This window comes from Oncorhynchus masou, chromosome 9, assembly GCF_036934945.1.
Source record: "Oncorhynchus masou masou isolate Uvic2021 chromosome 9, UVic_Omas_1.1, whole genome shotgun sequence".
NCBI lineage: Eukaryota > Metazoa > Chordata > Actinopteri > Salmoniformes > Salmonidae > Oncorhynchus > Oncorhynchus masou.
In genome coordinates, this window is record NC_088220.1 from 31,767,949 (window position 1) to 31,792,407 (window position 24,459).

Genomic DNA, 24,459 nt, shown 5'->3' on the forward strand with positions numbered 1-24,459 from the left:
AATAAAGGAAGTGATTGCCTACTTCACTCATGTTTTAGCTAAAAGGTAGTGTTGTTCCAGTAGTTAGCTTCACGGCAAAAAAGTAACAAACTATTGAACACACTACCTAGATTAGAATTTAGTTCAACTACCACCAAGCTACTGCAAAATGTAATTAAATTACAAGTTGAACAACATGTAGTTCATTACTCCCCAACACTGCTTAACTAACTTGATTTCTACTCCCCTGTTCCTTTTAGTAAAAAAAACAAGTAATATTTAAAGATGTTTATTCATTTACAATACCTTAAAGCAGATCACTTTTTATTTTTTACATTTATTCACATTGAGATAAATTTCATAGCAGTGACATTGGTTGACAAACACTAACCAAAAGACTCACTCAAAGGAAGGAACCACACTGTTTCCATGGAAACCACTGCCACCCAAGACCAATCTGCCCTCCTACTCAACCACCTGCATAACTATCCCACAGTTCTCACCCACACACTCACTCAGTATTTAGGCGCACGAGCACACACACACACACACACACACACACACACCTGACAAAACACACACCCATTACACACTCTAAAACACTACGGCTGGGTTTACGTAGGCAGCCCATTTCTGATATTTTTTTCTCCACTAACTGGTCTTTTGACCTCTCACATAAAATCTTTTTCAGAGCTTTTTGGTCAAAAAATACCAAGGCCAATAACTGAAATATATATATATCTCCGAATTGGGCTGCCTGTGTTAATGCAGCCATACTGTCGCACTACACAGACATTTCCCCAGCCCATCCACGAACACACAGAACATGATCTACATTCCCAGACATATACATACAACCCCTGGAACGAAAAGTATTCAATTAACAGGAGTCAGACAAAAACAGAATAAACAATACAAGATTTAAAAAAAATACAATATTAATATGATTACAGAATAAATCAAAAAGGCAAAAACAGACAGCATCCAAACAAAGGGGGTAAAAATACATAATTTCCTCATTTTCCAGCCGGTACCCTCACCAAGCCCTTGCTCCCTCCCTCCCATGCCTCTAGCCCTTATGTCCTGTAGGAAGCCCTCCCACCACCACCACCTCACGGTTGACTGGCTCCTGGCGTCGATTCCCTTACTCCTCACTCAGGTCAGACGGGGAGTGGCGAGGATACAGGGCTTCCTCATGAGACTGGGTGTGGTACAGTCTAAACGGTCATGTTGATCAGAGACGTAAGCCATTCAGAATGACACAAAATGGTCACTCAGAAGCACTCCTTCAAAATATTTTCACTCAGTTTAAAAAAGGAGAAAAAAAAGAAAGCAAGGCTTTACAACCAGGGGGAGGACACGTAGGAGTTAGTTTAGATTCTTCATCTAGCTAAACCAGTTCATCCTCAAGGAGGTGATCCAACACGACAATATCACACACATCCACTCAGGTGTTGACACAGCTGTCCATTTACAATTTTGAGAGTGTTGGTCCAAGAACGAACACGTGTGGCCCATGGCACAGAAAGATGCACCACTCCAGTCCACTGGTGCTATGGCAGACTAAACACTCCCTGCCAGTATGAGGCAACTACTGTACACAGTCTACATCGGGTGGGGGGGACGGCACTTTGTATAACAGTAGGAAATGAATCTCTTCCTCTAAGACGGGAAGGGAAGATTAAGACCATACATAAAACTTACAAAGACACACTTTCAAATAAACAAACCGGTTAAGTGCCAAACCCGTGGGAACTTCCATTTCATTAGCAGAAAGACACATGGAGCAAACTATGCCGAGTCTTCAGGGGTAATGCAAACAACTGTATGCACAGTACGGGTCAAAGTTCCAAAGAGTTTGTTGGTGTTTCTTTGTAAGGTGAGTCTTCAAAACCTGTATATCCCCCCCTGGCTACACAGGATATATGCTCCTCCTGGGTAACCACAGATATTATATGTACAAATTCTTAACATGATTTTACAACAGAGAGAAGGAAAGGCAAAATTTGGCAAAAGGGTGAACAAAAGAAAATCGATTTGAATAAATTGGCATGAAAAAAAACCTACATAATTCCTAAGCCATGGATTGGGCCAGAGTGCAACAAACACGTGCAACAGACCGCCCGCTGACAGCTCTGTGACCCATCTTCCTGTGATCTCCACAAATCCAGGGTTGACGGGCAGACAGAAGCCGAGCATAGGATGAATGTGGGGGAGGGGAGTGAAAGGATTGTTGTTTGTTGTTTTTACAAGAGCAGACAGCAGTTGCTCTCTGTGATCTTCTCCCGGTTACGCTGACCTACAAAGAGGACGATACAAAGAAACTTGACATCAGACAACGAAAGAGAAAATATCACACCAAGCTTTCAGGTTTAAAGGGACAATAAGGCCTACAGCTGTAGCAATTACAGCTCAACAGTGTCCCTGACACTGGTGTTAAGTACTTAAGTAAAAAATACTTTAAAGTACTACTTAAGTAGTATTTTTTTGGTATCTGTACATGTATTATTTTTTTATAATTTAGTTCACTACATTCCTAAAGAAAAGAATGTACTTTTTACTCCATAAATTCCCTGACATCCAAAAATTACATTTTGAATGCTTAGTAGGACAGAAAAATGGTCCAATTCAAGCACTTATCAACAGAACATCCCTGGTCATCCCTATCTCCTCTGAACTGGCAGACTCACTACACACACATACTTTGTTTGTAAATTATCAAATCGTATGTCACATGCGCCGAATACAACAGGTGAAATGCTTAGGGAAATGCTTCCTTACAAGCCCTTAACCAACACTGCCGTTAAGAAAAATAAGTGTTAAGAAAGTATTTACTCAAACTGAAGTAAAAAATAAATAAAATAGAATAGAATAATAAATAATTAAAGAGCAACAATATAATAAACACAACTATATACAGGGGGTACCGGTACAGAGTCAATGTGCGGAGGCACCGGTTAGTCGAGGTAATATGTACATGTAGGTAGAGGTAAAGTGACTAATTATGTCTGAGTGTTGGAGTATGCCCCTGGCTATCTGTAAATTTAGAAAATGGTGCCATCTGGTTTGCTTTAGACTTTTGATACTTAAGTATATTTCACTAATTACGTTTACTTTTGATACCTAAGTTTATTTAAAACCAAATACTGGCTGACAACACCGCTCGCATTACGTGCACTGCAAAATATATTTAGAAATCTATATTATTCAATTATTGCACCCACACTGCTCACGAGCGTCTGCGTGGCCAAGGGCTAAAATAGAAGTCAGTTCTATTTGTGACACAGATCACGCTGCAAGACCTGCCTCTCCCATCTCCTCATTGGTTTATAGAAGCAGGTACCCAGGTGCCATCTCCATACTGGTTTTACCCACGTGGGTGACTGAAAGACGAATGAGGTCCGTGGCGGTAATGCACCTAATTTATGAAAGTTGCCAATCGCAATATAAAGTCAAGAGAAGAAAAAGACTAGAAGGAGGAGAGATGACTAGAAACAAGTCGGTTGACCGTTTGTGTGGATTAATTGTCGGAGTAGAGGAACTTGTGCATTTCAGGTAAAATAACTCAATGTTTATATCCCAGGACAAATTAGCTAGCAACAGCAAGCTAGCTAAATAGGACAAATTAGCTAGCAAGTGCAAGCTATCGAGCCAAATTGCCATAAATATTTAATGCTTTTCAACCTGTCCCCAAATTAATGTAATTGGTTCAGAGTTTGTTTTGATATTTTAACCTTTACTTAAGTAGACAATTGGGTACGTTTTCCCACCACTGGTCCATGTCAGCTAGGTGATGAGATGAGTCAGACAACCAGAGAGTGCGAGAGAAAGGTTCTCACCATGGGAGTTAGGTTCTGGCAGGGTCTCTCTGGCAACCAAGTGCATGACAGTTGTTCGGCCAGGGGGCAGCTTTAAAGCTTTGAAAACAAAAAGGACAGACAATGAACAATTCATATGCAGAATATATAATCACAAGATAATCCTCTTTAATTTTGGAATTAGTAAGCATGCTCAGAATGTCCATTCTAGGGGCCTCCCGGGAGCGCAGTGGTCTAAGGCCACCAGAGACTCTGGGTTCGAGCCCAGGCTCTGTCGCAGCCGGCCGCGACCGGGAGGTCCATGGGGTGACGCACAATCGGCCGAGTGTCGTCCGGGTTAGGGAGGGTTTGGCAGGTATGGATATCCTTGTCTCATCGCGCACTAGCGACTCCTGTGGCGGGCCGGGTGCAGTGCACGCTGACCAGGTCACGGTGTTTCCTCCGACACATTGGCTGGCTTCCGGATTGGATGCGTGCTGTGTTAAGAAGCAGTGCGGCTTGGTTGGGTTGTGTTTCGGAGGACGCATGGCTTTCGACCTTCGTCTCTCCCGAGTGGGAGTTGTAACGATGAGACAAGATAGTTACTAACAATTGGATACCACAAAATTGGGTAAAATTAAAAAAAAAAAATATTGATCTTTGATGACATGTCCTCAACTGTGGCATGTTTTAAATCAGACTTCATTTCAAAGGACATACAGTATTCCCTAGTGTATTTTAGCCCGGTATGTATGTATGTATATTTTAAAAAAAAGGGAGGGTTCATCAAGTACCGCCAAGTGTGACGCTGCCATGCAGGAAGCGTCCCTGGAAGATGAGGCGCAGGATGCTGGCACTGCCCACCTGCTCCTCCTCCCATCCTGATGCAGAGATGAGACAACAACATTAGAGCAACACTCAGAAGCAGTCTAATATCACTAGCGCCAGACAGCCACTCAGACATAGACTTCCTGCAGTGGTTGAACACACAAACATGGCTGCCATCATCAGTGGTTTGAAGGTGGAGTGTGGAGAGCCAAGGCATTGTGTAACAACTGTCCCTATAATAACTGGAATGTGGTCCCCGTGACAAGAGACAGAAAGCATGTTTTTAAATCCGACATAGACTAAGAAGAATTAAGAAAGTTGCAAATTTACCTGATTAATTCTGCAATACAACTCAATATAAAAAGACAGTGTTGTGGCTGTTCCATGATTCACGTCCCAAAATGCACAAACTCACCCAAGGGCCAGTTATCGAAGACGTGCTTGGCGATGTCCATGGCCGAGTCGTTGGGGGAGAAGATAAAGTCTTGTGTCTTCCCACTGACCAGGATAAGACGCAGATTCACCTGAAAAATCACCAAAATAAAACATCTTAATAATCCTACACATGGCTCTACAAAAATCACACAAAGTCAGAATTATACAGTCTACACTTACACCCCGTCGAGCAATGAGAAGCATGTAGCTTAGCCTAATCACATGGAATCCGTCCGTTTTCTCTCACCTCGAATGACATGAGATGACCCTCGGAAGCCTGCACCGAAATTGACATTCCTGTCTAATTAGATTTCTCTGGTGCAGATCTCTGCCCCGTTTGACTGGGCTGCTTCCTTCAGAGAGGACTGAGCTTGTTGTGAAGTGAGCCCCTATAGCAGAACAATGCACAGATAAGGGTGGAGCTGGGGGGGGGAATGAAGTGGGCCTTCAGCGCTGTGGGCAGCTCCTCTCTCTGGGCTGTCGGCCTAATGCGATAACCCCAGGTGTCCCAGACAGCCCTGGGCCCCGTTATTAAATTTACATGGCCAATGCGTAACCCAGGGGCATAGTGGTGTGTGTGAAGGAGGGAGGGGGCTGGGGAGTTTTCCCTGCTCTTCTTTGTACCCACCCAGTTCACTAAATGAACCCATTTAAAATAAATTGAAGCAAAAGTGTTGGCCATGCTGTTGCACTAATTGTACTTGCAACTTAACCTTAAAAAGGCAAAAAAATAAGGAAAAAAAGGGGACCATTTCATCTGTTAGTCAGTCATTTACAGAATCCAAAAGGAAGTTTCTTTTTAGGAGACTTGGGTAATTGCATTTTCTTTCATAGATTTCAATCGCTCCTTGGTCTAAGGATTACATCATCAACATGGTGTTTGCGCAGAGTTTGGCTGGGAATAAATGCTCTCATTGAAAACCAAATGAGGACAACAAATGAAGGTAAGGCAGGTTGTTCAGGGTTCTGCAATGAGTCAAATCCCAAATGCCACAGAGAATAAATGAAGAACCCCCCCCCACACAACTAATTATGTGGTGAACTATGATTTCTCCAAAATAGTAAGTTGTACGGGTATTGAAATCCATTTGGGAAATAGGGAAAGAAACAGCATTTCAAATGAAGTAGTGCAACTCAGAGGTTACTGTCAGATGCTCCATGTAGGCTATGTAAACGGGCATCTATTATAAACTCATCAATTCGACAATCATAAAATATCCGCTACCAGTAAGTAGCCTTAAGCATACACGTAAGCTCCTACACAGGAAGAGACCCCTGGCTCATAGCCTTCCCTCCTGCGGTGGCAGCAGCCCCAGGTCAAGACCTCTAATAGTGAAAAAAGCTCTGAAGCATCATTAGCCTATGGCCGGAAGCCACACTCCACCCCTCTGATTCTCTCCATCAGTTGACAGATCGTAACACACTGCGCACACAAACTTCATCAGAGTAGATATTGGTATCCCACCACAATCCAACAAATGGCTTGGAAATCATGACAAATATCCTACCATTACAAACACTATCATATTTTGGATACCAATATCAAAGTGATGGTAAAAATTGAATGGGTAATTCCCCCACATAATAAAATATGTTCATTTGTCCCTAAACTTTCTGGTGGTAAATCGGGGAAGCCAGAACAAAGAATCTGTGCCACAAGGTGTATCGTCAGGATAGTCCTACACTGAGCTGTTTACAAACACGCCAACCCTACTAAGCAGAGGAAGTCCCTCCCCTATGCACTGCATAACCTCAGAGTGGGGTTAGATACCAAAGTCATCATTAACAAGCCCCCCCCCTTCTTCCCTTTTATCCTCAACCAAACAAAACAAACTCGAATCTGCCTAGCCGCCCTTGGTTCTTTTTTTAACCAAGGATATCCTCTTAGACTATCCAATCAAGAGAAACATTAACTTCAAAAACTCAGCTTTGAAGTAACAGAAAAGGTCTGTGCAACACATGTGTGCATTGGAAACAGAGAGGCACTTTTTGCTAAGGTCGTATTTCTACTAAGTCACTCTGGATAATAGCGTCTGCCAAAATAATGTAAATATGAACAAAATATTTGCAGAAGTGGACAATAACTCTAGAGCACTACAAGCTGGCATTGGTACAACAGGGCAGGCAGCCTAGAGTAGCCTATCAGCCATTTCATTGATTTGAGATCGTTTGTGATTTCAAATTGACTGGTTCTCCTCAATCCCTACAATCAATCTCCTCTTCATCCCTGATTTAACACAACAGTGCCATGGACAAGGTCCTTTGCCTTTACACATGTCAACTGGGTTTGTTTGGAGAATAACAGCATCCAAAATGGGTGATTTTGTGATAGGAAGACAATCAATTAAGGCTTACCTCTAGAATAAATGTGGGTCAATCTCAAAATGTAGTTTGACAGATGGTGATTACAGAAAAAAGCTATTCTGTTTGTGAGAATAGCTGTACAATTGGGCTCCCGAGTGGCGCAGCAGTCTAAGGCACTGCATCTCAGTGTTAGAGGCATCACTAGACACTGTGGTTCGAATCCAGGCTGTATCATATTGGGAGCCCCACCGGGCAGCGCACAATGGGCTAGGTGGTGTCCGGGTTTGGCCGGTGTAGGCCGTCATTGTAAATAAGAATTTGTTCTTAATTGACTTGCCTAGTTAAATCAAGGTTCAATTTAAAAATGGAAAACATAACATGCATTGTAACCATTTTAATGTTAGACATACGGGGTACAGCATTGGATCTTATGCAGTAAAGATTGTGTTGGGTTGCAAAACTCACCATATCGAGATCCCTTGCAGTTGTCATGGTTCTGAAGCCGATCTGAACAGAACCGAGTGTACTGCGCTTCGCTGGTTGAGACCGGGCCAACCCCCTGGCATAAAGAGCACTGTGTGCGTTTTACTACTCTCACCCCTTTCCTTCTCTGCTTTCAACAGCCTAGCACCTTCTCAAGCGCGCTGACAACGTGAACAAATCGGTTGCTATATTCGCCCGTTCGTGACACCTGCGAACGATGGAGGCTAGAAGCTTATCTGCCCAATCAACCACCGTCTAGCAATCATACACTCACTGCTAGACAGTCGCTATTTAGCTAGCATTTGGCTAGAAATTAGCTAGCTAGCTTCAGTAGCTTGCCAACACGAATACTTAGTTAGCTATTACATTCACAAACACATTAGTTAGATGGCTCTAAACTCGTTGCTTTAACCTCAATGACGAGTTTTACTGAAAACCCTCCACTACTGCTTGACAATATGTAACTAGTAACATGGCTAGCTAGCAATGAGCTAAGTTAACTAGCTAACGTTACTTCTAGGTTGTGGCAATTTACAAGGTTGGTTTCTTGAAGAAAACAAACTTCACTAACGATTACGTTTGATTGAAGAAGCTCATGACAGAAATGTAAAGTTAACTTATTAGCTAGCTAGTTACCTGGCTAAAATCAAAAAAGCTAGCTAAGGTTAGCTGAAAATATCGGACTGCGGCAGAAAAGCGGAACAGAAAAGACAAACAGCGATATCTCTACTCTTAATCTTACTAATAACCTCACAGTTTCGAAGACTGTACCAGTATAAAACAAGTACTTAAATATTTAGCTACGCATCCCAATGGTTAAAAGTATCCAATGTTCGAGGGTTTCTTTTGGTCAGAAAACCATCGAACCTAGCTGCTGCTTGTTGAAGAATAATGGCAGGACATTTAAAGACACGGGAAATCAGCTGGCTGTCAACATAGGAAACGAAAATACACCACAACAAAGTATGTCTGGGAGTTGAAGTCTTGCCATAAGATTCCATTTTGATTGAACAAGTTATGACACCAAGGTAATAAACAACATACATTTGGATAATTTGTGTTGAAGCAACCTTTTACAGAAAGTCGGGGAAATTATAATTGAAAATTAAGCCAGAAATCAGTTTTCATTTTGGATGATTCAAATTTACTTACAAAACATTTAGACAGTAATTTCTCTTGACACATTTACAGATATAAAATAGTTTAAATAGTACATGTTCTCTTGTGTAAGAATACAAATGGTCATGAAACTGTCAGTACACAATCTATTTAATTTAGTTAAATACTGTTCTGATGACCTCAAGGTTATGTCTGTTAAAAATAATGTAACTTACTCCACAAAACATTGTACAGAGACACTTGTGTAATCTGCAAGGCTTTGCAACATGACGCTGTAACAAGCTTTGAGCCTTTTGGAACCATTTAAAATGGTTAAAGGACTGTAACAAAACAAGCAGGCCAAACAGAAAGAATTAATTAAGCAAGAAGGCCTGTGGTATGTGCACGACAGAGGGTCCAGTGCGCACCACTTAGCCATGGTAGGGAGCAGGCCTCGAAACCTCGACCTTCTGGCCCGCTATACACATGTACTTGAAAGTAAACAGTTCAACTGACAATAACATTGTAAAAGCTCAAAACAGAGAGAATGGAGAAAGTCAAGCACAAACGATATTCATTGTTAATGATATCATAACCTCTCCTTTCAAAGTCGTTTTCTTAGAAACAATGACAGTCTGAAAATATCCCCACTTTCACTCACAGCTATTTGTAGTTTGTTTTCTAGCCTATTTTTCAATAAGACCGGACTGTCTCGACCTTAAAATCTTCATTTGATACCAATAATGGCGGATATCAATTGTAATTGATAATCTGTGGAGACAATTTCCACATCAAACGGGCATAGAATACAAATGACAGTTTCATACCCTTGAAGTGAGCAACTGAAATGTAGACTGAGGCACATAGTTAAACAGAAAAAAGTTGATGTAAACAACACCACACAAAGTTTCTATAAACAAAACTTGACTGAGGCTGGTGGGCTTTTCAGTTCAAGTTATTACTACATTCAGTTAGACACTCAGAGTTAGCGATTAAAACCCAGGCCCCTCTTTCAATGACACAATTATACATGGAACCAGTCAGGTGGGTAACATGTACCACAAGCATAAGACCTTCGAACAGAAATGTAACCTGAAAGCCTTTTAATGCAACTCTAGAAGTTATACTAGGTTCATGTATTGGAATCCCTTCTCTGCCTTTCACCAGTGTCAGTTTTGGGCTGAATATACAACCCCCTCCCCCCTCTCTCTCTCTCTCTCTCTGTGTACCTTCCTACAGACATCTCTCTCTATTTGGTAGAGATTGTATATCATCATGGTACAAAAATAAGTTATTTCTCTCATAACACAATCTCTACCTTTAAGAGCATAATTTTAAACCGAATAATTATTTGGGCAGCTCTTAAAAATAAAAAACATTTTAACATACATAAATATATATATGTATCCAACAAAAATATACATGCATGTTTCTGTATAAATGTTTCAACAAAATTATATAAATGATTGTTTAAAAGAATATTCAAAATTTGAACTTTTGGGTAAGGACTGTCAATTCTGACAATTTAATTGTCAATCATCTCTCTATAGTGCAGACAGTGAGTTCTGGGGTTGTTTGACACTCTGCTTGGTATTGCCTGTCCTCAAAGAACACAAAAAAACCATAGTGATTGACCTACATGGACAGAAGGACACGCAACACCACGTACACTGTTGATGTGCTTACTGACTCACAGGGCAAAGACACTAGAGATCAGATGTCATTTGGGGGAAAATGGCTGAATTGAGGCAGAAACAACCAGGCACTAGAATAACATGTTAAAGTGGAGAAACTCTGTTTCCTTACCATTTGTACCACCTAAATGACATCATCATTGATACAAAGAACCCTTTCAACATTTCGATATGCAGAAATGGGGCAAGTTCATGTTGACAGAGTATATACAGTGCATTCGGAAAGTATTCGGACCCCTTGACCTTCTCCACATTGTTACATCCTTATACTAAAATGGATTTAAAATAAATGATCCCCTCAATACCACATAATGACAAAGCAAAAACAGGTTTAATTTTTTTCTCTTTTTTTTCCTAAAATGTAAAATAATCATCACATTTACATAAGGATTCAGGCCCTTTACTCAGTACTTTGTTGAAGCACCTTTGTGCACCTTTGCATCATCTTGGGTATGACGCTATAAGCTTGGCACACCTGTATTTGGAGAGTTTCTCCCATTCTTCTCTGCAGATCCTCTCAAATTGTGTCAGGTTGGATGGAGAGTGTCACTGCACAGCTATTTTCTGATCTCTCCAGAGATGTTCGATCAGGTTCAAGTCCGGGCTCTGGCTTAGCCACTCAAGGACATTCAGAGACTTGTCCCGAAGCGACTCCAGCATTGTCTTGACTGTGTGCTTAGGGTCGTTGTTCTCTTGGAAGGTGAACCTTTGCCCCAGTCTAAAGTCCTGAGCGCTCTGGAGCAGGTTTTCGTCAAGGATCTCCCTGTACTTTTCTCCCTTCATCTTTCCCTCGATCCTGACTAGTCTCCCAGTCCCTGCTGCTGAAAAACATCTTCACAGCATGATGCTGCCACCACAATGCTCCACCGTAGGGATGGTGCCAGGTTTCCTCCAGACGTGACGCTTGGCATTCAGGCCAAAGAGTTAAATCTTGGATTCATCAGACCAGAGAATCTTGTTTCTCATGGTCTGAGAGTCCTTTAGGTGCTTTTAGGCAAACTTCATATGCCTTTTACTGAAGAGTGGCTTCCATCTGGCCATTCTACCATAAAGGCCTGATTGGTGGAGTGCTGCAGAGATGGTGGTCCTTCTGGAAGGTTCTCCCATCTCCACAGAGGAATTCTGGAGCTCTGTCAGAGTGACCATTGGGTTCTTGGTCACCTCCCTGATCAAGGCCCTTCTCCCCCGATTGCTCAGTTTGGCCGGTCGGCCAGATCTAGGAAGAGCCTAAGTGGTTCCAAACTTCTTCCACACTGTCAACTGTGGGACCATATATAGACGTGTGTGCTTTTCCAAATAATGTCCAATCAATTGAATTTACCACAGGTAGACTCCAATCAAGTTGTAGAAACATCTCAACGATGATCAAGGGAAACAGGATGCACCTGAGCTCAATTCCGAGTCTCATAGCAAAGGGTAAATAAGGTATTGTTGTTTTTTAAAATAAATTTGCAAAACATTTCTAAAAAAATGTTTTTGCTTTTTCATTATTGTGTGTAGATTGATGAGGGAAAACATTAATTTAATCAATTTCAGAAGAAGAATAAGACAGAAAGTTAAGAGTCTATTGTGGCACAATTCCCAGACAGTTAAAAAACAAATATAAGAATGTGCTCCTGTTCAAGGCTTGCGTCATATGTCGTTGGGGCAAATACCATCTACTCTACCACTATTCTCCTCTAAGGCATCATTCCTTCCACCTCATTGTCATCCTCTGCCAGGAAGTTGGGGCTCTTTGATCGGAGGACTGGCTCAAATTTACCGCGGTTGGGTGTGGCCTCTGAGCTGTTCTTAATCCCGTAACCAAAGTAGATGATAAAACCTAGTAGAGAGAGGGAAGAAGGAAGAAGGAAGGAAGAAAAACTGATTTAAACAGTGATAAACTACAGCATGCCAAAGGTAAACCTCACTGACGCACTGTACTTGCGTAACACAAAGTTGTGTAACACAGATAGGCGCAAGAGGCAAATAAATAATAGGGGTGGCAATCTCACTAACCAATAGTCATCCACACTGCAAAGCGACACCACGTTGGCCCATCCAGCTGCATCATGAGGTAAATGTTGACAAAGATACTGACCAATGGCAACACTGGGAGTAGGGGTACCTGAAGGGAATCAAAATGTTTATTTTGTACATTAAACCACACACTGGACATATTTAAGTCTAACAACTACAAAATATTTTCAAATTCACTTTTATGCGAAGAGCTGATGATCCAAGTACAGACAGACCAATTGGTTACCAGGAGAATGAGGAAAACTTTAGTAAACGGGAACTGGTTTCTCAAGAAAAATTATGTGAAATGAGTCATGTGACTGAAAACTCCCATCATACCTTAAAGGTGAGTGACTGTCTGCTCGGGGGCTGTCTCCATATGATGACCACACACAGGAAGGAGAGGAAGGCCAGTATCGCACATATGGTGACCCACACTGGGTGGCCACTCACCACCTCTACCCCACACACAGACAGCACTATGCACAGCAGGGTAAACACCACAGCTAAAGAGAGAAGAGATTGTTAACTTAGCATGTATAGTGGAATCTTATTAAATCATTTCAATGTATTCTCTCATTTGCATTATCAGACATCTGCTTTCAGTATGCCAACCCTCTCAAAAACGGCCCACTTAAATATAGCTTTAAACACCATCAACACTTCACCCTGTCAAAAGGGGGAGACTCACAGATGACAGCGGTAGTGATGTAGACGATGAGCCCGGAGGTCTTGGTTGGGACGTCACAGCTGGGCACCAGCAGCATCTTGAGGATGAACCGCTCCCTGAGAGGCCTGGTCTCCCCCTCACTCTCTTGGCCAAACTCATCCCCACTGTCCCCCTCTACCATGGCTGCCCTCTGCAGACCCACTAGCTCCACCAGCTTCTCACTGGCACTACTGACACCCAGGGTGCCCGGTTGGTACCTGAGAACAAATACACATATAGTTGAAGTCGGAAGTTTACATAGTTCTTCACAATTCCAGACATTTAATCCTTGTAAAAATTCCCTGTCTTAGGACAGTTAGGATCACCACTTTATTTTAAGAATGTGAAATGTCAGAATAATAGTAGAGAGAATGATTTATTTCATCGCATTCCCAGTAGGTCAGAAGTTCACATACACTCAATTAGTATTTGGTAGCATTGGCTTTAAATGGTTTAACTTGGGTGAAATGTTTCAAGTAGCCTTCCACAAGTTTCCCCCAATAAGTTGGGCGAATTTTGGCCCATTCCTCCTGACAGAGCTGGTGGAACTGAGTGAGTGCTTGGGGTCATTGTCCATTTGGAAGACCCATTTGCGACCAAGCTTTAACTTCCAGATTGATGTTTTGAGATGTTGCTTCAATATATCCACATAATTTTCCTCCCTCATGATGCCATCTATTTTGTGAAGTGCACCAGTCCCTCCTGCAGTAAAGCACCCCCACAACATGATGCTGCCACCCCGTGCTTCACGGTTTGGATGGTATTCTTCGGCTTGCAAGCCTCCCCCTTTTTCCTCCAAACATAACGATGGTCATTATGGCCAAACAGTTCTATTTTTGTTTCATCAAACCAGAGGACATTTCTCCAAAAAGTTAAATCTTTGCTCCTGTGTGCAGTTGCAAACCGTAGTCTGTCTTTTTTAATGGCGGTTTTGGAGAGGTGGCTTCTTCCTTGCTGAGCGGCCTTTCAGGTTATGTCGATATAGGACTCGTTTTACTGTGGATATAGCTACTTTTGTACCTGTTTCCTCCAGCATCTTCACATGGTCCTTTGCTGTTGTTCTGGGATTGATTTGCACTTTTCGCACCACAATACGTTCATCTCTAGGAGACAGAATGCGTCTCCTTCCTGAGCGGTATGATGGCTGCGTGGTCCCATGGTGTTTATACTTGCATACTATTGTTTGTACAGATGAACGTGGTACCTTCAGGTGTTTGGAAATTGCTCCCAAGGATGAACCAGAGTTGTGGAGGTCTACTTTTTTCCCCCTGAGGTCTTGGCTGATGATTTCTTTTGATTTTTCCATGATGTCAAGCAAAGAGGCACTGAGTTTGAAGGTAGGCCTTGAAATAAATCCACAGGTACACCTCCTATTGACTCAAATTATGTCAATTTGCCTATCAAAAGCTTCGAAAGCCATGACATCATTTTCTGGAATTTTCCAAGCTGTTTAAAGGCACAGTCAATTTAATGTATGTAAACTTCTGACCCACTGGAATTGTGATACAGGGAATTATAAGTGAAATAATCTGTCTGTAAACAATTGTTGGAAAAATTACTTGTGTCATGCACAAAGTAGATGTCCTAACCGACTTGCCAAAACTATAGTTTGTTAACAAGACATTTGTGGAGTGGTTGAAAAATAAGTTTTAATGATTCCAACCTAAGTGGATGTAAACTTCCGACTTCAACTGTAGGTAGAATTCAGTCAACCCTTACTTCACTAGTTACGTTGACTGAGAACATTTTCATTTACAGCAAAGAGTTGTTTGTACCTGACTCTTAAAAATAAGAAAAAAGTGTGTTAGCTAAAATCCTCTGTGCTAACCTGAGGATAAGCACGCACACAGCCACTAGTGTGTATGCCAGGAGAGTTCCTATCGACATCAGGTCCACCAGGGCAGCCAGATCAAACAGGAATGCCATCAGGGCTGCCGAAAGAAAGAATACGTTTAAATTCTAAGCAGCATAGAGTAGCAGCTAAACAGTTGACAGAAAACAAAATGTTGGTGCACAAAGGAGATACTTAGTAAAGCATGCGCTAAGCTTACCTGCTACAATACCCGACACGATGGTGGCTAACAGGGGGGTCTTGGTTTTGATGTTCATCTTTGAGAGGAAACGGAAGAGCAGGCCGTCCTCAGCCATGGCATAGATTACACGGGGCATGGGGAACATTGAGCCCAGTAAACTGGACAGGGAAAAGAGAGAAAGACTCAGACACAGTAGTCGCCATCACACAGAGGCCAGCCATGTCGCTGGACAGTCCACAGACACTGAATGACCCCGAAATATAAGTTAACACATGAAACAAACACTTTTGGGTTCATATATTCCACATCATAATTTGTGTCCATTCCTTTGCCTGCAAATAATTACAAACAAAAAATGAATTGAAAGCACAGTATATGAAAATAAACATCTGTTCAAACCCAGAAATAAATATCTAACCAAAAATAGCCTGCCATCTGGGTGCCTTTCAACCTTTGATAGAAGTGCACACAAGGCCATGAGGAAGTCTCTATGGGAAACTGTCTGTCAGTCACCTGGTGGAGAGTGCACAGAGGGAGCCCACAGCCACGATGTAGCGGGCAGGGTCCCAGTGCACATACTTGAAGGCCTCTGGCAGCGGGCTCTCTTTGTTCAGCAGGTAGTAGGGCATCATGAGAGTGAGGGCTGCAGACACCCCGAAGTAGGCAAAAAAACAGATGAGCAGAGAAGCCACGATACCGATGGGGATGGAACGCATGGGGTTCTTGGCCTCTTCACCTGTGGAAAAAGATTGAGACTGTTTAGATTTGACAGTCGTCAACCACAGGTAGATTTTACATGGACTTTTTCGCCATTAAGGGGACGCTCTTATCCAGAGAATACATTTTCATACTGTTCTGAAGGCAAAAGCAGGGGGTGCCGTGCCACTCAATATTACGGTGTTCTTAATGTTGTGTGTAAATCATTGGTGTCAAGAGACGAGAGGAAATTGCCTACTTGTGGTTGCGATGCAGTCGAAACCCACAAAGGCATAGAAGCAAGTTGCTGCACCAGAAAGGACTCCACTGAAGCCGAATGGAGCAAAACCCCCATTGCCAAACTTCTCTTTAATGATCCTGGACAAAGAAAGAGCAGGGGACTGGTTATAATTATTGTTTAATAAAGTTATTGAAGTAGCCTGGAAAATAAAGAAAAACGGCAAAGAGAAAGATAATTTCATATTCAGTCTTCAGGAAGAGAACTGGTATCCCTAATGGTTGATGTCTCTAAAGGAGTTAATATATTTTTGTAAACAGGCTCATATATTCAACTACACCCTTGGGCTGATTTTAAAACAATATTCCTGCTTAATAAACCACTCCTCATGAACTCTTCTGTCTGTCTGCTGGCTGATTGGTGACTCACTCTGTATCAGTGATGTTGGACGTGTTGACAAAGTACTCGACAGTGAGGTTCCAGTTAGTACGGTCTCCCTTCACCAGTCCTGAGATGATGACGAAGCCCAGCACCACCAGGTTGACCCCCGTGAAGATCTTGTTCACCAGGGCCGACTCACTCACGCCAAACGCCAGCAGGCCTGTGTGGGTGTTGGCAAAGTGTCAGGGCCACAGACGTGGGCAGCACCAAGCACAGCCAATCATAATGTTACACTGAATGGGAAATCTTCGCATGCCCTAAGGCAGGAATGAAGAGCCCTATTATTGTAGCTGTATTTTCGCTGAGGGTGTGTATAATGCTTTCAAATGTGTTCAGAGTTATGTTAAATGAGAGCCTCACCAGTGAGCAGCAAGATCAGGATGAGGGCGAAGAGGTCTGGGTATTCAGCCAGAATCTTCCCAGGGACCTTGATGGACATGGAGGCTCTGAAGAAGTCTGAGATCCTCTGTTCAACCAGGTTGTCAAAGGTGGAGCTCCAGGCCCGAGAAACACTGGCTGTGCCTGAAAGAGGGAGAGAAGAGGAAGGGAGCGAGAGGAAGAGATTTATAATGACAGAAGTTGGAGTCACACTTTCAACGGCCCTTCTGTCAAGAGGCAATCCTTCTAGAGGACCAATCTGCCTGTAAAACCGCTTCAGCTCAAGTCCTCAACAGAATCTTAATTATTCAGCTTCTCATAATTGCTGATCATCTCAATTGACTGTCTTGGGTATTGCAGTAATATCCCTGCTTAGAGTTATGAGGAAAAATTTCAAGAGATTTATCATTGCACCTCTCATATCCTGTTTCAACCTCAAATGTGTTTCTTGCAACTTTATAAGATACAAACAAATCAAACGTTCCCTCCCCCCATTTTGAATCGCATCCCTTCTTAATCTCAAAAATCCCTAATTTTCTCTAACTCCCACTTCTGACTCACCTATGACATAGGAGAGGATGAGGTTCCAACCAGTGATGAAGGCCCAGATCTCCCCTACTGTCACATAGCTGTACATGTAGGCTGAACCAGTCTTTGGCACACGGGCACCAAACTCAGCATAACACAGACCAGCAAGGACGGAGGAGAGCGCTGCGATGAGGAAGCAGAGCACGATGGCTGGGCCGGCCTTCTCCCTGGCCACCTCTCCAGCCAGCAAATAGACGCCGGCCCCCAGAGTGGAGCCCACCCCCAGGGCTATCAGGTCCAGTGTGCTCAGGCAGCGGGCGAAGTGGCTCTCTTCCTGGTTACAGTCCAGCGCTCGCCGCCTGAGCAGCATCTTACCAAAGGAAGCTAGCTTCTCAACCATGGTAGGACAGCAGGTCACCAAGTCAAGAGGAGATGAAGGATCTTCTTACAGCCGGCTGGGGAGGAGGAGAAATAAATCAAATACGCTGCATACATAAAGTATTCAGACCCCTTGACTTTTTCCAATTCTTCTTTACATTGCAGCCTTATTTCCCCTCATCAATCCACACACACAAAATCCCCCATAATGACAAGCAAAAACAGGTTTAGAATGTTTTACAAATTTATTCAAAATAAAAAACTTAAATATCATATTTATGTAAATATTCAGACCCTTTTTTAAAAACCTTTATTTAACTAGGCAAGTCAGTTCAGAACACATTCTTATTTTCAATGACGGCCTAGGAACAGTAGGTTAACTACCTTGTTCAGGGGCAGAACGACAGATTCTTACCTTGTCAGCTCAGGGATTCGATCTTGCAACCTTTCGGATACAAGTCCAAAGCTATAACCACCTAGGCTACCTGCCACCCCATGCTATGAGACTTGAAATTGAGCTCAGGTGCATCCTGTTTCATTGATTATCCTTGAGATGTTTCAATCACTTGATTGGAATCCAACTGTGGTAAATTCAATTTATTGGTCATGATTTGGAAAGGCACACACCTGTCTATATAAAAGGTCCCACAGTTGACAGTGCATGTCAGAGCAAAAAAACAAAGCCATGAGGTCAAAGGAATGGTTCTTAGATCTCAGACATGATTGTGTCGAAGCACATATCTAGGGAAGGGTACCAAAACATTTCTGCAGCATTGAAGATCCCCAAGATCACAGTCGCCTCCATCATTATTAAATGGAAGAAGTTTGGAACCACCAAGACTCTTCCTAGAGCTGGCCGTCCGGCCAAACTGTGCAATCTGGGGACAAGGGCCTCCGTCAGGAAGGTGAACAAGAACCCGATGGTCACTCTGACAGAGCTCCAGAGTTCCTCTGTGGAGATGGGAGAACCTTCCAGAAGGTCAACCATCTTTGCAGCACTCCACCAATCAGGCCTTTATGGTAGAGTGGCCAAATGGAAGCCACTCCTCAGCAAAAGGCACATGACAGCCACTTGGGAGTTTGCCAAAAAGGCACCTAAAAGGACTCTCAGACCATGAGAAACAAGATTCTCTGGTCTGACGAAACCAAGATTTAACTCTTTGGACTGAATGCCAAGTGTCACGTCTGGAGGAAACATGGCACCATCACCATGGTGAAGCATGGTGGTGGCAGCAGCATGCTGTGGGGATGTTTTTCAGCGGCAGGGACTGGGAGACTAGTCAGGATTGAGGGAAAGATGAAGGGAGAAAAGTACAGAGAGACCCTTGATGAAAACCTGCCCCAGAGCGCTCAGGACCTCAGACTGGGGCGAAGGTTCACCTTCCAACAGCACAATGACCCTGAGCACATAGCCATTCCAACGTTGTCTTGGCTTCGGGACAAGTCTCTGAATGTCCTTGAGTGGCCCAGCCAGAGCCAGGACTTGAACCCGATCAAACATGTCTGGAGAGACCTGAAAATAGCTGTGTGGCAACACTCCCCATCCAACCTGACAGAGCTTGAGACGATCTACAGAGAAGAACAGGAGAAACTCCCCAAATACAGGTGTGCCAAGCTTGTATCATCATACCCAAGAAGACAGCTCACACACACACACACACACACACAACAGGAGTGATTTTGAAGGACAAGCCCAGACACTGAAGAGTTTATCACAGCCCACTCTTGGATGAAGAACTGCTTTAACTCAGTGACATTTGTGGGTTTTCAAGCATGAACTGCTCATTCCTTGTCCTGTTACAACTTCTCAAATTGGAATTAGGTCTGGACTTTGACAAGGCCATTCCAAAATTTCACATTTGTTGCTTGAAAACCCATACATGTCACTGAGTTAAAGCAGTTCTGCATGTAAGAGTGGGCAAAAAGTCCTCCACAGCGATGTGAGAGACTGATCAACAACTACAGGAAGCGTTTGGTTGAAGTCATTGTAGCTAAAGGTGGCAAAACCAGTTATTGAGTGTATTACAATTACTTTTTCACACAGGGCATTACTATTTCAGATCCAATCTATATAAAAGATAGTCAGGGAGAATTAAAAAAACTAAAAACTAAATGAATTTAGCATTTTGTTATTTTTGAGGAAAAAAGAACATTATCCATGGCAAAGTGCATAGTATTGCAGGAAACTAGCTTTAAAACAGCAACAACAAAATAAATCTCAGCTCCATGGCAGAATGTAGAATCGCAGGAAATTCGATTTAAGACAGCAAAAAAAAAAATAGAAAAGGAATTGGCCTAAAAATGCTAAAATGTCAGATTTTGCCACGACAACGACCAACCGAGAACATTGGCACTCTCCACTACCACGACAACCATCTAAGGCCCTTTTTGATCCAGAAACAAACCTGATTGGTACAGATCTGTACCTGGGAACAGAGCTCATTAGAATAAAAGCCAGTGTGTAGAATAATATCCAAACATGCAAAGGAGGATATTACATTTTTCTACCTTTGTGTACCTGTTCAGGATACATCACCATGAAGAGAATGACATTCATAATTATGCATTTCTGTACAGAACAGGGACCCATGATGTCATTCTGTTACCGGGTGTTAATCTACTTCACTTAGTAGTTCAATAACCAAAATAGATTTTTTCAATCTCAAGGTGTCATGTTGTAGCTGACACACCATTCTTTCTGACATCTTTGAATCTTAATTCGAGGCAGATATTTAACTGAGCTTTTGGAAAACGTGGTCACATAAAAAAGTAGGAGGAGATTTTTCAAAAATTAATTTTACATCTGCACCGTTCTTTAATTAAATGCGTTTTTGAAAAATGTTCAGTGGGAACTGTTAAAAGTAGTCATTGTGCTTAGAGTTGTATGGTTTGTTTAACTTTGCAATCAATTGTTTTTGTTTGGCATTCTTTTAAAGCGAAAATTAGGAGGTTCAGCGTCATTCTGTTAATGTGGAATTGCCCATATGCGTCCTGTGTAAAACCCCATTCTCTCTACAGATCTCCACCTGATACTAGGATAACTTGCTTCTAAAGGCAGGCTGGCTGAATAGTGAATAATGGCAGACAGCCATTTAGGCATAGACAGTGACAGCTCTGTCCCGACCTCTGGCTGGTGGTCCCTCACGGAAAGAAAGCCATGCAGTAGTGCTGACCAGTACCCTGACCTTGGCAGAGACCATAGTGAATCTGAAACACTAGCTAAGGGAGAGATTTAAGAACTCCATTCATTTGCAGCCAGAAGAAAAACTAAAATAGGAGAACAAAGAAAAGAAATAAGAAAAGAGAAGAGGGAGAAAGGGGGGGGGAATAGGAGGAATGGCAGCAACGTTGGCAAAGAAAGCATGGGAGAGAGCGACAGGGGAATGGAAAAACCTGACGAAGGGCCTCTGACTTGACACATCAGACAGATTTAAATTTTAAAGAAGCATAAGAAAAATAGAATCGCCACATCCAACGGTGCCCAAAACGGCTACCGTTAAACAGGAAGGAGTAGTCTAGCTGTCTAAGCCCACTGTTAGGGCGCCATGGTTGGACATAATAAAGCTCTCCTGTCTGGCGATGGCTTCAGGTTGATCCTAGGCACACACACACACACCGGAGAGGCCATGCAAGTTTAATAAGGTTGAGTCTGGGAAATACACCTTATCAGGAGGAAGAGAGCGTCTATGTCAACTCTGTTTGGCTGACGGAAGATAACGCCTACAGGGAACACAGACTACACAGGTGACTGCATAGCATACACACATTCATATCTCAGGTTGTTGTTCTCAATCTGTAGTGTACAGACTATAGACTATGAATGCAACAAATATGAATAACTCAGTCACCAGTTACTACACACACGGCACTTACCATTTGCTAACCATTTGAACAGTAACATATGGCTGACTTTAGGCTGACAATAGGGATACAGTCAATGGGATTGCAAGGTCTGCTTGTTTCAATCTACTAGAATCAGTAGGCTGACATACGAGCCAGGAGAAGTTGAGCCAGCCAGACTCTGCGATCACAACTAGGCCTAAATCAAGCATAGAGTTGGCCTTTCTCCTCCATTAAGAGGATAATCGGCAACGTTATGTAAACCTAACCTTCTTGGAAATAAATTTGCCATGACTATGGGCTCTATTCAAGCTGTAAAGCGTTACAGATTCCGCGATAGAAATGTAAAGGTAATTTCCCATTGAGCCGACATATGCAGCGTTCACCGTGAATGAGGTCTCTGCTAAAGCGGGAACATTGGTTTTAAATCTCAATCACGCTGTAAAACTGAATTTCAACGATGCAGATTGAATAGAGAGAGCACTGTCTGTGTAGCCTAGAAAGAGTATGGCGTAGTGTGTGGGCTACACTAACCGAAGTGTTAGAAATAAGTTGTGGGAGCTGAAATAATGAGTCGTTCTGGTCATGTATAAGCAGGTTTATTCTCAATACAATTGTAAAAGATAGAACAACCACTGTAAAACTAATTTATGACAGAAAATCTGGCCTAGGTGCCAGGACATTTCCGAGTTCAACAACGCTACATTGTTGTCTTGCCATGACTACAACAAGTTGTTCCATGCTCAGAGTTTTAGTAAATAAAGAAAAATAAGTTATACAGTTCATGATTCAATTTAAACAAGTTAACAGGCCACTTTCAGAAGACCAAGCATCATATGACAATGGAATCCTTTCCTATGTTTGCTAAGGAATGAGACAGGGCATAATGTTCAATTTGCGGGTCCTGGAATCCAGGACGGGTGTTTCCATGGTTACCTCGCTTCACTTCATCTGAAATGACACCAGTTGGTGCACACTGCATTTGCTATTCATCAGATCCTTTCCTCCAAAAGGGCAATCTAATTATGGGCCATGACGACAACAGAGCATCAGCAGCCAGCTTTCTTTTTATTAACGTGCCCATGTCTCCACAATAATGCAATTCACCAAAAGGCTGGAAGATCTTCCGGAGTGCCCATTCTATACATGGTTAACTCTTATAGTAGGCTTATACCATTCATTTGATCACTTCCAAGAGAACTGTTTACCTCATCACCCTACCAACACCATCCTCTCAGCCCAGGAGCACTCACAGGTATCAAGCAGATGAAACTTACTCAGCCTGGGAATCTCTCAGCAGGGCTCTTTCACACTCGTCTTTCCAGTCACAGTTCTTACTAAAACACGCAAACGTTACTTGGAATCCCAACAGAAGGTAGGTGTGGGGGTTAGGTTTCTTGGCTGAAAAAATAAAAACTAAATACCCGACAGAAATTTTTGACACCGGGAAAAGACATGCCTCAGCAGGTAAATATGAACATAGTTATGCAAACCATTAACATAGAGCCAAGCATTCCACAATAGAAACGGTCAGTACTGCGTTTGCAGATTAAGCAGCAATAGGATATCCAAGGCTATATTTGGTTTAAATATATTGTAGTTGGAGGGACATTATTACCTAGCTAGGCAAGATTAATACAATCAAGAGTGAACGGACTACAGACTTGCATAGAGTAATGCAGAGGTCAGTGTTTTTACAAAGAACAAAGTAAACAGCCACCCACCTGATTCCAGGGGTACAGATGGCTAGAAAGGTCAAATACATAATGGTCGACACTCAAATATTAATCTAGCTAACTACATAAAACAACGACAGTCTGATTTACGTTTGGGTTCAGCTAGCTATTGCTGACGATGCGAGTCTTGTAGCCTGGCACAAAACGTAGTAGCGCGTGGATTGTGGTAGCCATGCTGGGCATCGCGAAAATGTCCAGCAGACCAACCAATAACTGCCACATTCGTACCAGCTACTGCTATTCACTATACATCTCCCTATCTTGAATGACTGAGTTCATTGATTCCTATCCGTGAGCAGTCGCATTTGGTTCACATAGGTAGCTAATTCAATTTACATTCGATGCCTTTGGTAAATAACTTATAGCTACATACCTGAGGAATTGTAGGGCACAGAAATAAATTCTGCGATCAGATGGAACATCTGTCTGTAAAAGGTGTGACTAGAATGACTACTCTAAGTGGCACAACCAATGTATTTTATTTGGCTAACAGTGTAAACATCCCGCCTCTACTCAACTCTCATTGGTTGTCATCCGGGGAAATAGACAGATTATCATTTGTCCGACGTCATTGGAATGTAAGCAACGTCAATACCTTTTAAAGGTACAAAGGTAAAATGTCCACATGGAACTAATTACATTTTAATAGAACGGACGTCTATTTATCTACTACAATGTAGTAGTACATTCAGTTCCTTTTTTAAAGTCACTATTACACCATGTATGGCTATTTCCATCTAGTCTGGTCGCTTTCTTGCCTTGTCCTCTTGACCACTGGTTTGAAAGATAACTGAGGAAAGCATTTTCCACTAAATTGGTGAGAGATTATTGGGCCATAATAACAGAATATTTTTTTAAATGAGGAG

At 42.4% G+C, this 24,459-nt stretch overlaps 2 protein-coding genes across 2 annotated transcripts; both read right to left on the minus strand.

Moving 5' to 3' along the window:
- Positions 1 to 252: 252 nt before the first annotated feature.
- LOC135545869 (ubiquitin-like protein 3) lies at positions 253 to 8,754 on the minus strand. The gene is made up of 5 exons (XM_064973819.1): positions 7,809 to 8,754; positions 5,020 to 5,128; positions 4,571 to 4,657; positions 3,819 to 3,896; positions 253 to 2,278 (listed from the first exon to the last, which is right to left on the minus strand). Exons 1-5 carry the CDS (start codon positions 7,833 to 7,835, stop codon positions 2,226 to 2,228), a joined length of 354 nt encoding a protein of 117 aa, XP_064829891.1. The 5' UTR covers positions 7,836 to 8,754; the 3' UTR covers positions 253 to 2,225.
- A 170-nt stretch (positions 8,755 to 8,924) lies between these two features.
- Positions 8,925 to 24,375, minus strand: LOC135545867 (cationic amino acid transporter 3-like). Its single transcript, XM_064973816.1, has 12 exons — positions 23,967 to 24,375; positions 17,673 to 18,094; positions 17,094 to 17,255; positions 16,722 to 16,893; positions 16,314 to 16,432; positions 15,872 to 16,094; positions 15,377 to 15,516; positions 15,154 to 15,256; positions 13,308 to 13,543; positions 12,956 to 13,122; positions 12,617 to 12,725; positions 8,925 to 12,440 (listed from the first exon to the last, which is right to left on the minus strand). The coding sequence occupies exons 2-12, from the start codon at positions 18,037 to 18,039 to the stop codon at positions 12,298 to 12,300; spliced, it is 1,941 nt and encodes a 646-aa protein (XP_064829888.1). The 5' UTR covers positions 18,040 to 18,094; positions 23,967 to 24,375; the 3' UTR covers positions 8,925 to 12,297.
- Between the last annotated feature and the right edge of the window lie 84 nt (positions 24,376 to 24,459).

Coding starts and splice junctions, on each gene's coding strand:
- LOC135545867 (XM_064973816.1), bottom strand. CDS start 18,039: ATGGTTGAGAAGCTAGCTTCCTTTGGTAAGATGCTGCTCAGGCGGCGA. Junction 16,095..16,313: donor CGACTGCATCGCAACCACAA/GTAGGCAATTTC, acceptor CTTTTTCCACAG/GTGAAGAGGCCAAGAACCCC. Junction 13,123..13,307: donor CATCACTACCGCTGTCATCT/GTGAGTCTCCCC, acceptor TTCTCTCTTTAG/CTGTGGTGTTTACCCTGCTG.
- LOC135545869 (XM_064973819.1), bottom strand. CDS start 7,835: ATGACAACTGCAAGGGATCTCGATATG. Junction 4,658..5,019: donor CTTCGATAACTGGCCCTTGG/GTGAGTTTGTGC, acceptor TCTCTGCATCAG/GATGGGAGGAGGAGCAGGTG. Junction 2,279..3,818: donor GCCAGAACCTAACTCCCATG/GTGAGAACCTTT, acceptor TCCTCTTTGTAG/GTCAGCGTAACCGGGAGAAG.